General features: G+C 42.9%; 1 protein-coding gene across 1 annotated transcript in view; it reads right to left on the reverse strand.

The window, feature by feature from the left end:
• The window catches only part of JARID2 (jumonji and AT-rich interaction domain containing 2), a 203,457-nt gene that overhangs the window by 107,017 nt on the left and 83,037 nt on the right, over positions 1 to 13,403 (reverse strand). Inside the window, exon 2 of the mRNA XM_042836095.1 lies at positions 10,253 to 10,388. Coding sequence (XP_042692029.1) covers positions 10,253 to 10,388 — 136 coding nt within the window. The remainder of the gene's footprint in view (positions 1 to 10,252; positions 10,389 to 13,403) is intronic.

Below are 13,403 nucleotides of genomic sequence, written 5' to 3' on the forward strand. Positions count from 1 at the left end.
TCATCTCAGCAGGACAATGAGATGAGGCGAAGCATCAGGGACAGGTTTCCATTCAAATAAAACTTGACAAGCAGTCCCTAACCGCAGGGACCACAGGCCCAGCTGCACAAAGGGCCATCTTCAATTGATTTGGGGGACGAGGAGAAGAGTAGCGACAGCTACCTTTCTAGAAAATCTGGAGTTCAAGCCGCATTCAGTTAAGTCCTGTTCTTTATTCATAGCTTCCACCTGATGGTAATCTTTGCTGACCTTCTGAGATATAGGGGGAGAACGACTAGATAGGAAGCACAACATTTTAATTATGCTGGCAAAACTAAAATCTTTGCTTATCAATAGATCAGTACATTAAAGAGAAGAATCGGGACACTTCTTGGAAGAAAAAAAGCAGGTTCCTGGATGGACACTCCACAAGAATGGGAAGGAGGGATGGGAAATTAAGCCTTCCATGCACAGTTCACAACAGGAATATGCTTCTCACCCCCAGTCCACCCCCATATGCACCAGTTTTGAGACTCTACACAACACTACTGTTTCCTTCTGCCATATGGAGCCACAGAGCAAGAGCTCGTATAAGGCTCTGAAACAAGATCCCAGCATCACAGCAAGGGAGCAGGAGTCAGGGAAACACAAACAGGGATGAAATTCCTCTTCACCTCTCTCCATCCTGCACACCTGCAGCTGAGATACTTCAGAACAACCAGGATGCTTTTTCCCAGTGTCCTAAAGGAGACAGCATGCTTCTAGCATTGCTCTCACTCTCTTGATAACGTTGTGGTATGATTCCTTCTCTAAAAAGAAAAAAAAAATCCTATGTTCTAAAGGAAGTCAGAAATTGCACTCTTCCCATGCCATCACTTTTAAACTTCTATCTCTCCACATACACAGCAGGCACAACATAAAACCACTGTGATGCTGATCAGCCACAGCAAACAGAGCATCTTTAAAAACAGCCAACCGTGAGTTGCCTTTGCCTTTCACAGGATGAGAAAAATGGGATTAAATGCTGGCACGGTCTTCAGGCGCTACTCTGAATGGCTGGCAGAGGCCAAGTCTTTTGCAGGAAAAGTGGCTTATCTCCTGGCTTCCCAAATTGCAGCAGAGGTCAGATGAAGAGGCTTCAAAAGCCTGCCAGCTCTGTCCTCTGTGGGATCCTTGGCAGATTGCTCCAGCTGGCTCCTTCCAGCTTTTCCCTTTTTCCATTTTAGCATATAGCTTGAATAAAGAAAACAAGATGAAGGCTTTCAAAGATAACGCAGTCTTTCACAAACAGATGCAGAACAAAGCACAGGAAATTCTGAGCAAAGTAAAAAATGAATCTTGTCTGTTCAAGGCTTATCTGGAAGGACTTAGCCTTTTAGCAGACAGATCTAAAACATCCCGACTGCGACTGCTGCGCTCGCTTAATGGTCTTGTGAGGGAAGCAAACAGGATGGTGAGGGTGAAGAGCCTCTTGGAGCAAACTCCTCCTTTGAACGCACCAATGTTTGTAAGCTCAGTCTGTGAGGTCTGGCCTGGCTTGTCACTGTCATCCCCTGCCACCTAAGTACAGGGCTGGTACGCTGCAGCTATGGATGGACACCCCCTTCACAGTATTAAAGTCATTTTAAATGAGCAATAATGGACATGAAAGGCGGATTATTGAAAATGTTTATTCATCTAATTCTGGATACAACAGCACATTAACTGCCTGTAACAAATCTGCGCTAGTCAGACACAAAAAGAGATAAGTGAAAAACGTATGCGCATTCATTACGATGCAGAGCGATCTGCTACGACTGAACAGTATACGCGCTAAGCTCTATTTATTTTATACAAAACATTTACCCTCAAACACTGGGAAGTATCTGCTGTGTGATCTACCTCTCACCACCACCACCAGCTATAGAAAGGCAGCAGGTATTTCAGAACACTTTCCTGGAGACCTTAAAAATCAAGAAGATTCCATCAAAACCAAACCAAAACGCGGAGGCTCGGGCTCAGGATGCAGTCCGATCTCAGAGGTTGTTCTGAGCAGTAAGAGGAAGGTGACTAATTCCTGGTTCTGTTGCTTAAGCAGGAGACAGATTTTCGAGCTTCTCACAGCAGAAATGACACGTTTTGAGCGTGGGCTGATGGCACCCAAAAAGAATTCAGCATCGATCTGCTGAATTGTTCTGTTTGCTCCAAGTCCGTTTCCTCTTGTTACAATTCAGAGCCCACAAACACACATCACGGATGGTGTCTGAGGCCACAATTAGGTGCTCTGCCAGCTGTGTCTGGCAACTTGTAGGAAAGGTTGCAGTGCCCATCAGCACTCGCAGCCAGCTGTCACTAATTTCTGCTTTTTCTTTTAAAACCACTGCCTGAAACTCCTCTCCACTTTCATGTTATTTTCCATTGTGTTGCTATTTTCTTAATGAAATCGAGCATGCTGTCTCAATGACTGATTTTTTTTTTTTTTTCCTCTGCTGCCTTACTGGTTGTATCCCTTGTTGTCTGTCCTTCAAATTAAAAGTGCTAGTTATTCAGTGCACGATTTCTTTCTGCCAATCATGGCTGGTAACAGAGCAACTACATGAGTAGTGAAATTTAAACCCTCTTTACAACACTAGTTAAGGGCTCTAATCTGCAGACATTTTTCTCCACTGCACTTCTAATAAACACTAAAATAACACTACTGATGAACACTGGCTATCACATAGAGAAATATGAAGTATCCTCCCCGCTCCTGTGCCTCCTGACAGCTACGGTTGCTAAACAGAGAAGCACTTAGCTCACCTCTTCTGAGCATACCATTGTATCTCTGCCTTCATCTCCACTTTGTGCCCAAATTTCACACACAGAGTTTTCCATCCCTTTTGACAACCAGACAAGTCTCGCTATGGAACTCCATCGTTTACATTACCTTTAACAGCTGCTTAATTTTGTTTTGATCTCTATGTAAAGCACAAGCTACCTCTTTATCACCTCTCAACGCAACTCAACAGCTGGAGAAAGCCGCCAGCATCATCATTTCTCATCCCAGCATGTCACCAGCATGCTTCTTCATCCACCCCAGGCTGCCAGAGTTTGAAGGATAATGACCTCAAGTAGATCCCTCTGATTTTCAACATCCCAATAAAAAATTTGTCATCTAATAATAAAAGCAGTCAAGTTTGTTTAAACTGCCATATCAGATAACTGGATGAATGGCTGGTTTTCAGTACAAAGCACTGCATCTCACCATACAAAGTACCACTTTTAGTTTTCAGACACTTTTAGTTTTCCAGCAACTTCTGGATATTTTGCCAAACATTTCTCCCCAGACAACTGGGATAAGCCAAAACCCAATGCATGCCTTGCTACAAGAATGTACAGACTTAATATTATTGTCAAAGATGTCTCACTCACAAAACATGCAGATGAGGACTGACAGAAGGTCCACCTTTTGACATAACTGCCAATTCTACCAGGTATTTGAGAAATCACCATCCTTTTGGCTGTATATGCCTGACTAAAAGATGTCAGGGTCCAGGTTCAGGCTGCCAATTTTACAGCTGCAGAAAACAGAATTAAGCAGTTTGCTTGTCTGCACTCAAGGCTGCTCCCTGTACTGCTGATACAAACAACAAATCCTAGGCAGCAGCTATGCAGAAACAACCCTGAATCAAGGAAAATGAAACTGTTGTTCACTGGTTGAGGTTAAGGCAAAGTTTTATTTCACGGACACTTGAATTTGCTGAATGAAGTTCACTGCATGGGCAGACAAGTGACAGAAGCAGCCTAAGACAGTGAGTGAAAGGAAGCAGACCAGCAGCTCTTACACCCACCAAGCACTTCTGATCCTTTGCCTCACCCTATTTATTTTAGGCCTACAATAACTCAGTCTCCTGCAGACTACATAAGCTCTTCTGTGGATAATTCATTGCTGATAAAAAAAATAAATTTCCACTACCTACAATTAACAATATGCAGAGAGGCAAAATTATTTTTAAAATTACTTTGACTAGAAATACACTCGGGGGCAATAGCAACCCCTTTTAGTGGTAGTGAAAAGATGTTTTAAGGAAATTAATTATGCAATTCTGCTGTTTTCCCTATTAGAAATATATCCACCTCTTATCTTCACAAGAAAAGAGATGGCAGGTGTCCTGCAAGAGAAAACGTTCTGCCAGTCCTGAGAAATACAGAAATTGAATTAAAACGGGAGCACCATTTGGACGTAATCAAATTGGGCAGAGATTATGGAGGGTGTAATTTGGCCTGCAGAACTTTTCTAAGTGATGATGATGGAAAAGGCAAAAAGAGCCTGCGTCAACTAATGAACAAGCCAGACCCCGGCAGGCTCAAGAACAAATTCTGTTCTAAAAACAAAGAAAGGAAGAGATATTTGGAAATTTTCAACGGAGCCCAGCCCCAACATCCTGTTATTTATTTGTTAATCTTTAAATGCACTTGCCAGCAAGCACCAAAGCGAAAGTGACATTGAGTGCCATGACAAATCTGCTCAAATGCTTATTTTCTGAACCTTTTAGTTGAAAACATCTATATTTAATCACTGTTCAAAACTAGCCAAACAGGCCATTTACTCCGAATGTAAAGGGAAAATCTTGTGAGACTGAAGGAGGTATTTCTGCTTCTGTAAATGCATTTTAAAAATCCACTTATACTGACAAGGGTCCTTGGCACACTTACAATCTTCTACTAAAGCTTAGGAGGGAGACAGACAGACATTACCTACTGTCAACAAATGCAATTTCATATCACTGATGGAGTGAAAAGCTCCCTAGACAAACATTAGCGTAAAACCTTCTTCCAATATTTAATTGAAGCTTTCAAAACTAAGAGAGATGAAGTTACTGTATCCAAATCATCACAGTGAAGGAGAAGGGCTACTTTCTTTTTTAAAAACACAGCCCACCGGGGAGCATAGCTGAAAACCATGGGGCAGTGAGTATGAAAACACCTGAAAGCAGACACATCAAACACAAACACAGCCCCTTCCAAGTAGCACGGCTCCCTGCTCTGCTCAGCATGGTGCTTCTGGGATGGGTGGTCCCAGACAACAGAATGTGATGCCTCAGAGGCTCCCAGCTGTCTGTCTTGATGCATTTCAGCTCTTCAGTGGAGGGAACAACCTATAGCAAAAGTTGCCCTGGCATCTGTGTGGAAGTGATTCAGGAGAGGAACGGAGCAGCACGAGGAAGAAATGGACACCACAGCCAACAGTGGACCAAACACAACCTCCGTTTAAAGACTGCATGAAGTTCCTTCGCCTACACAAATGAATTGATGACTTTAAGACGACTAAATGCAAGGTGAAGAATGTCAGAATAGAAATATTACATATTCTTACTCATCAATTCCTTGATTCATTAGGCGTGCAAGACTTCCTCCTTGAACCAAAATACTCCCTCACATACATTCAATTTCCCAACAAGCTTATGTTTGCCACACATTTAACCTAGTTGGCATGTTTGGAAATTGTCATGACACCTTTTGTATAGCTACTGTCGATGCACTATATGCTTGAATAATTCCATTGTCTAGTTTGTCATTCCAGTGGAATTACCAACCACCTTAAACAAACACGCAAACTTCTGCACTTTCTTCATTTATGAAATGCCAGCACTTCTGGATCACAAACTTCTTCATCGCTACTTTCTAAAAATAAAATTAAAGCAAACTTTTATGATAGAGAGCTTAATGATGCACCCTTTTGACATACTGGTTTAATTCTCATTAACAGAACACAAGTGATAGTAACAGCTTTTATTGCGTGCGGGTTTCCCCACCTCCCACCCCATACACAGCCGTATTTCTCATCCTATGCTACACAAGGAAGCTATTTCCTAGGGGAATTAGCTTACCTCTTAGATGAGGATCTCTGAAAATTGGTATCACCATTCCAAACACCAATTCCCATTCTTAAAATCCTAACACAAATGACAGGCAGCAATAATCAAAATCAGTAAAGAGGTCCCCACAGGTTTTCCAGTGGGCAGGCCTGTTTCCATAATCAGAACTGCAGCATCCCACTTAGGACTACAAAAGGTTTCCTGACAACTTACAGAGGCATCCCCTTTAGATTTTACATTCCCACATGCTGGAGGAGAACGTAGCAAACACAGGCATACTGTGGAGTGTCATTCTATACTCTGTGGGCACCTAGAGCCAACATAAACATACAGCAGTACATCCACTGGTAGAAGAGCCATAAAACACCCCTGCTCTTTCTCTGAAATCCTTCTGGCTGGGTAACAAAAGCCAACCAACCAACAAAAACCCGAAAGTAAAGAACGCAGGATAAAAACGTGGGAAAATAACTAGCAGGACAAACATACAAGCCAAAACCTCAAGTGAAAAGGGTATGCAAAGAAAGGTAGGAGTAAGGATATCCCCAACTCTGTTCTTCACCACGCTCCCCAGACAAAACCATCATGCAAGACTGTTTTCAGGACAACAGATATCCTTAATTGCAAGGTGGAGGCAGCCATATATAAATCATTACAGTACAGTTAATCTCTAAAACTCATTTGAACTCTTCCATCTCATATTATTAATTTGTATTGTTCAGAGAGGCATGGAAGTTTTCCCTGTGCCGCCACTGGCCCCTCTTTGAGCCTGCAGAAATTTCAGTACAGAGGAGACTCCTGCTAATGGGTTCACCTCTTACAACACTGAAGCTGAGCTCGTTTTTCACACTATCAATAAGAAAAGCAACACTGTACTGGCTGCCATATCATTAGGTTTACTACTGCACTAACCAGCTGAAATATTCTGATAATAACGTTCATGCAAGTTCAGCAGCAGAACTTGCATGAACTGTTGGAGAACACTAGTAAACAACTACTGTAGCATATTTATGCAACCTCAGATGCTCTGAAGCCATAGAAAGTACTTAAAGACAATAGTTGCAAGAAGGTAGTGCATTCTTCTATTGCCAGAAGTCAGTACTTTCTCAGTAAAAAAAAATTACAGATTGCAAGCTTGTAAATAAGTATAGGGGAATGACAGTTATAAAACCAGGAAGAAAAAACACCCAACCCTCTGCACTACAGATGGCAGCACCAAGATCAGATCTTACTATCCAGTTGTTTTGCAAATATTGCAGTCCTCTGAGCTCTCAGAAAAACAGGAGACCAACCTACACTTCTACCTCTAGCAAGGAGCTCAAGCAGCTTGAACTACTCTCAGGGCTCTCCTTCCCACTCTTGGAAATGCTTAGGTGTGCCAGGTGCTGGAAGGTGATCTATTCGATTTCCAGCAACAGAAGGAGCAATGCCCGTTAACGCTCACTAGGAACAGTGACAGGGTTCTGCAGCACAAACCCTGAAATGGATGCAACCCCTGCCTTTACAGGGGTGAGGGAAGAGGAAGGGGATTGGGAATGTTTGAAGTGATGACATTCATCTCCCCAAGAAACCATGATGTGGCTGAACATCTACCTGCTGACTGGAAACAGCAAATGAACGCCTTGTTCTGCTTTGCACGCAGCTTTCGCTTTACCTAGTAAACTGTCTTCATCTCAACCCACAAGTTCTCACTCTTTTACCTTTCTGATTTTACCTTTACCACCCCATGTGGGGAGAGTAGTGAAAAGCTGTGTGGAGCTGAGCTGCCTTCCGGGGTTAAACCACAGCAGGAGGCACAGAACACCTTTAAATTTCAGCTAGGATTTTTTGTTCCCCCCCAGCAGAGCTGTGGGTGCTGAGCACTAATAAAGAGATGCACTGTATAATCAAAGACTATTAGGATGCTATAATTACAAAATAAACAAGAGAGTTTGGCAAAGTAGGCTAAGATAACAAGAGAATAAATAGAAGGCTTACTCCTATCCTGGGCTCACTCACAAAACTCCAGCAGAGCAGATCTCCAGCAGAGATCCTTCCCCCCCTGGCAGCCAGCTCTTCAATAGGTCTAGGAGAGCTGCAGCCAGGCTCCCCCCCTTCCGGCACACAGCTGAATTGCCTTCACCTGTGCTCCTGTGGCTGACTCAGTGCTCGCCTCAGGTGGTCAATCAGAGGTTCAGGCAGTGGCTCAGCAGTTCCCATACATGCACTTAACTGCAATATGATCTTTTGAAAAAAATGCACTAGAAACACTGGTTGCAATCTTCATATTGAAACAAAGAACATAATCAATAAATGTTCTTTTAAAACTCTAATGGCATAAAGTCACGGATCTGAAGCTAATCTTTAAGATGTTATGTTTTCCAAAATTCTAAACAGTCTGGTAAATTTTTAGCATGACCTATTTTTTTTCTCTGTCCATAAAGATCTGTGGATTTGAAAATATATGGTTAATGTTTCTTTAAAAGATATAATGAGCAAACTCCATGTTTTCATAGATTTTCTTAATGTCACTGCACTGTGTCAATCCTTCTCCCTTCTGTAAAGCTTTCCTCTATATGATGACACGTTCTTCTAAATACTATTGGACAAATGGAGCCTTTGGACAGTACTGTTGAAACAGAGCAGTGCTGAGAAAGGACACATAAAGCATCATGTAACAAACAGAAGGGAAAACAACAGAGCGTAATTCTAACTCAAAAGTAAGCAAGCCAAAACCCCCACAGAACTGATCACCTATTTTTGTGAAGGAGGAAAAGCATCCAGCAATACAATTCTTAACACCAGAGGCAAGCTCTGAAGTCGTGAGCCATGCCATTGCCAGAGAAAGCCTGTGGCATATTCCATGCCTGGTACCTGCATTCACACAGCATTCCCAGCCAACTCACTTTTCATCTCAGCTGCCTTTGGAGAAACTAGACACCATAAAAACCTCAGTCATCCTGTAAGCTGGCACACCATCAAAGCCTCCTAACACACAATTACTGTGCTTCACGCCTTTAGACTTTTTCCTTTGACTAAACAAAATCCCCACAATAGAATAAGAAACTTTCCAAGAGAAATTGTGTTTGACAGAAGATCAATGATGCAGAGGTGTTGGAGGGGAAAAAAAGGCAGCACTGTTTTGTGTACACCTCCAAGCTTATTAATCGCTTGCTGCTAAAGCTAGATGCCCCTTCCCATCAGATCACTATTTGATATTATTACTGAACTGAGAAGATTGAGGTCATCTTTAATCACATTAAGGAGTTCACAACTGCTTACGCAATACAGTAACTTTATTGTGTTGTCTGCAATTCTCCAGCCATTCCCCTAGGTTTTTGCCTTGTCAGCAATAAGGCTCAGTGAAAATGCAGTGAAATTTGACTCACCGTGTCAAAAATACAAGTTACATATAAATATGAATAACCTAACAAGTAAGCAAGCACCCAGCTGCTGCTGTAATGCATTAGCACATGTATAGTTATGCACATGCTTAAAAGGAATTGCTATAAACTTCCATAAAGAAGCAAATAAGCTCTTGAGAGTGAAGAGAGAACAGTAAGCCTGCCCAGAAATCTGAATCCTGCTACTCATCGCTTTGAAGGCTCAAGCTAGCATGACAAAGCCTTTTCAAAAAGGGTGCTGTGTCAGTGAGCAAATCTGCAAGAGACGAACTTAGGTTCACCTCTGGGCTACCACAGGGAAGGGGATAAGAAACAAGTGATAATAATGACAAACAACAGTAACAGTGATCACCCTACCTCCTTTGCCACCTCCAGTCAATGTCAAAGGATGACATAAACAAGTCCCTATCATGTAGCTTTGCCTGCATCTCTTTAAAAAACCCTTAAACTCCCTGAAGAACTTAACTATGGGAATCCAGTGTTTCAGCACATTTGCCCTCAGTCCCCTACATCTTTTTACATAGGTCCTGTGCTACTACTTCACCTTCACTTCAGAGGGCCTGAACCAAGCCCACTCCAGAGCTGCAGGCCCTGGTTAGCCAGTTTCTTCTACCTGAATGACACTGAACAAGTATATTCTGTCTGTCTGACCTTCACCAATGTAACTGATTCAGACAGTTTCCATTTATCTCCTCATGAATTTTCACTGCATCTGTAAGAAATCAGTTACCTTTAACTGGACACCTTTGCTGTAGACCTACAAAGCACATCGCTGATCAGACAGATCAGAGAAGCCTCCTTTTCTACTGAACAGCTTTGCTCTGGCCTCCACTTCAACATCTACCCTCCATCCTTATCCCTATCTACAGCAGCTCAACAGAAACACACAGATTGTCCAAATCGGGCTTTTTAAACACTTTAGAAATGAGCTCGTCTTTGTATTTTGAAAGGACACAGTGCAAGCCAGAAGGTGCACTGGTCTCCTTCCTTGCTACAGCAAAGGAGCTGCGTTTGAAACAACTGAGTCCTTGCAGAGATAGCAGGGAGGCAGCTTACCATTCACTGCCTTCAGGCTTCCACTAATGCCATCCCCATGTTGCCGCTTCTGTGCGTTCTTGAACTCCTTCAGAGATAAATAAAGGACCTTCCGCACCACCCTCTCCTCTGACCAGGGAATCCCATCGCTGTCATCCTGAAGAAGATGGAAACAGAAAGGAGACGTTAATTGTGTGCATCCGAAACAGCGAGTAGCAAAAACAACAAACAACACCCCAATGCCTAGAGTCAGACAAATGATTAAAAAAAGGGAGAGAAGTTGAAAAAAATCCTGTGCAACAAAATGCAATCTAACCTCAAGAAACACTGACATAACCATTATCATCAAATCAGACCATCAGCCCCTCCAATCCCTTATCCTGCAAACAGCAGAAGCTGTCTGCCAGGTGTTAGACAGCAGGTAAAAGCTTATTTGTTAAAATTCTCATAACGAATCATTCTGCCTTGTGGAGAAATTTGAACAGCCTGGAATTGCTCTCTCAGACAATTAAAATAAGGGGGAAGAAATTCCACACCATTAAATTAAGTCAAATATTGCATAAAACTTACTAGAAAGTTCTGTGAGCCAGCCTTTCTTATTACCATTTTGGCCTTGGTTTTTGCCTCTCAGCTCAGGATTTTACATACTGATATTACATTATCAGTTCTCTGCTTAAATGATTTGTATTTATTGCAGAATTACAGTGTAGTTGATAACAATGAAGTTGTTCTGAATTTATCTTAGCACAAAGTAAAGTGGAATTTGGCCCAGGGGGCATGTGTTTTTTACTTCATTTTTAGAAGACAAATGCTATATTGTCAAAAGGAATACTGGTGTATGTCATATTTAGTATTTGCTTTAGTTAACAGATTAATTCCCTGGAAAAGTATTTCCCTAAAGCCTTTCGCATTCAAATAAATTAAGTCAGCAAACTGATACAAAGACATAAGTAAAATCAGGTGCATCTTAAAAAAAAAAAAAAAAAAAAAAGTATATCACATTTTCACAAGCCTTATTATTATCGTCTCAGGGTCTTTAAAGTCATTATTTGAGCATTTCTGTTCTCGAATTTCCCTCAAGCTACATGAATGCCAAGCAAAAAAACACATTTCCAGAGAGGCCTTGCTCAGGTAAGCACACCACAGCACATGGCCACACTGCACAGGAAAACCACAACACTCACACCAGGAGGCATGAGAGTTTACACCATCCTGTGTGATAAAGAAGAGACCAACACAAACAACTTAAAAAATAAGCTTAGTTTAGGGTGCACACCAATAGTTTTTCCTTTACTCCTTCAGTAAGATACTGGCATTCAGCCGCTGAACTGTGATCAAAACCATTCCTCCCCCCAGCTGAATGCCAAATGAGTTGGTAAAAAAAAAAATAAAGAAAGAAAGAAAGAAAGAAAAGGGAAAAAAAAAAGAGCCAAAACAATGACTGTAGCAAAGCAGTTAGCATTTTGGCAGTGCAATTCACCCTTCACACTACAGAGCAGCTACTACGCTCTGAGCACCGCTGAGCTGTGCCCAGAGAGCTTCAGCACGCAGGGACCTCCAAGCCAAGACAGCAAACTTTGTAACTGAACATCCACAGCAAAGAGAAACAAGAATCTCCAGGCAAGCACTTTAGAAGGACTAGCACTTCCAGTTGTTTTGTCAACAGTGGTTTTTACAAACAACTTCCATTTACGATTATGCTGCCAACACAACTTTAAACCTCAACAGAACAAATGATACAGATGGCCACAGCTTGCCTGATTTTAACAGAAATCACCCAAGAAACAACATTTATGTTCCCGTAGACCAGAACACACTGAAAGTAAACCAGGAAGGGAAAGGCTGGGCTTCATGCGTTTCTGTTTTTACAGCAGATCATGAGGTAACTAATTGAATCCCTAAGGAAACTGCTCTGTTAGGAAATACTCGTGAGCATCCATGGTTTTTATTTGCCCACATTACAGACACAAGCCTGAGGATGCCTCTCACTCCCTCCAGCTGCATTTGTGGGAATTCTTTATACAGAGGGCAGTAAACAAGAGGACAAGGACACACTCTGGCCATTAATCTGAAGCTGAGGTGAGGTACACAGAGCCCTACATGAGGCAGCACACCCCTCGCCACTTGTTTTTATGCACTTTAAGCCACGCATGCGAAGTATGTAAGGGTGTATAATTCTCAACTCCAGCTAACATATGTTGTACTGGAAGACACATTGCCATTTTCAGTCTCCTTCAGGCCAAGGCTCACGAAACACCAGATCCACCCCAAAACGGGAAGGCCATCACTACCCAAACTCTCCTCTATCTTTCTGGGAGTGTTTCCCAAAGGCCTGAAAGTTGCACCAAAACAACCATTAGCTCCTGATACACCGAGCCCTTCATTCCTGCTCAAAATACAGCAGCAAAAAGAACAGAAATGCATTGAGCAACGAATCCCACTTAAGCGCCCTTCATTATGCCAAAGCTTGCTGCAAAGAACATGTGGTGGTGGTGGTGCCTGTTAGTTCAATGGCAGCAGGGTGAGATCTGCTGACAGGGTTTGGAAGATCTCCAGGCACTTGATGCCAAGTGGCAGCAGGGATGAGCAACCTTCACAGGGCACAGCCAGGTCCCTGGGATGCACTGCTTGCAGCTGCTGCTCTGTAGGTAAGGAGATGATCACCACACAGAAGAGGCCTTATAGTCTGAAGGCTAGCACATCCTTGAAACGCTTCGGTAAATGTCACGAGGTCACCTCCCCTCCACAAACAATGTACTGTATGTGTGACAGCAGGCAGCTCTGTTTTCAGAGGGACAATGCCACCAAGAGGTCCTTGTTGTGCCAGCTAAAGACCCCAGCTCTGCTGCAGGACGGCCACGGCATCACCAGGGAAGGAGCAGGTCCCAGGAGACAGCATCAAAGGCCTCTTCTGGCTGCCCCTGAAGCGACACAGCAACACCTCACAGCACTCCCAATGAGTGGAGCGCACATCAGGCAGAACCATATCGGCCTCGTGACCACATCTGTACCCGCAGCAGTCTCAACAGAGCTGCTTCCAGAGGAGGCCCTCCACATCAGAGCCCACTCGTGCCAAGGCTGCAATTGCCATCGCTTTGTTGTGGGCTTTCCTCATTCCCATCGCCTGCCTTGCATAAAAGACCTCAAGCCCTCCAACGCCGTGTTATCCAAG

This window comes from Centrocercus urophasianus, unplaced genomic scaffold (genome assembly GCF_019232065.1).
Source record: "Centrocercus urophasianus isolate 14NV4802_14NV808 unplaced genomic scaffold, USGS_Curo_1.0 seq_11, whole genome shotgun sequence".
NCBI classification, from domain to species: domain Eukaryota; kingdom Metazoa; phylum Chordata; class Aves; order Galliformes; family Phasianidae; genus Centrocercus; species Centrocercus urophasianus.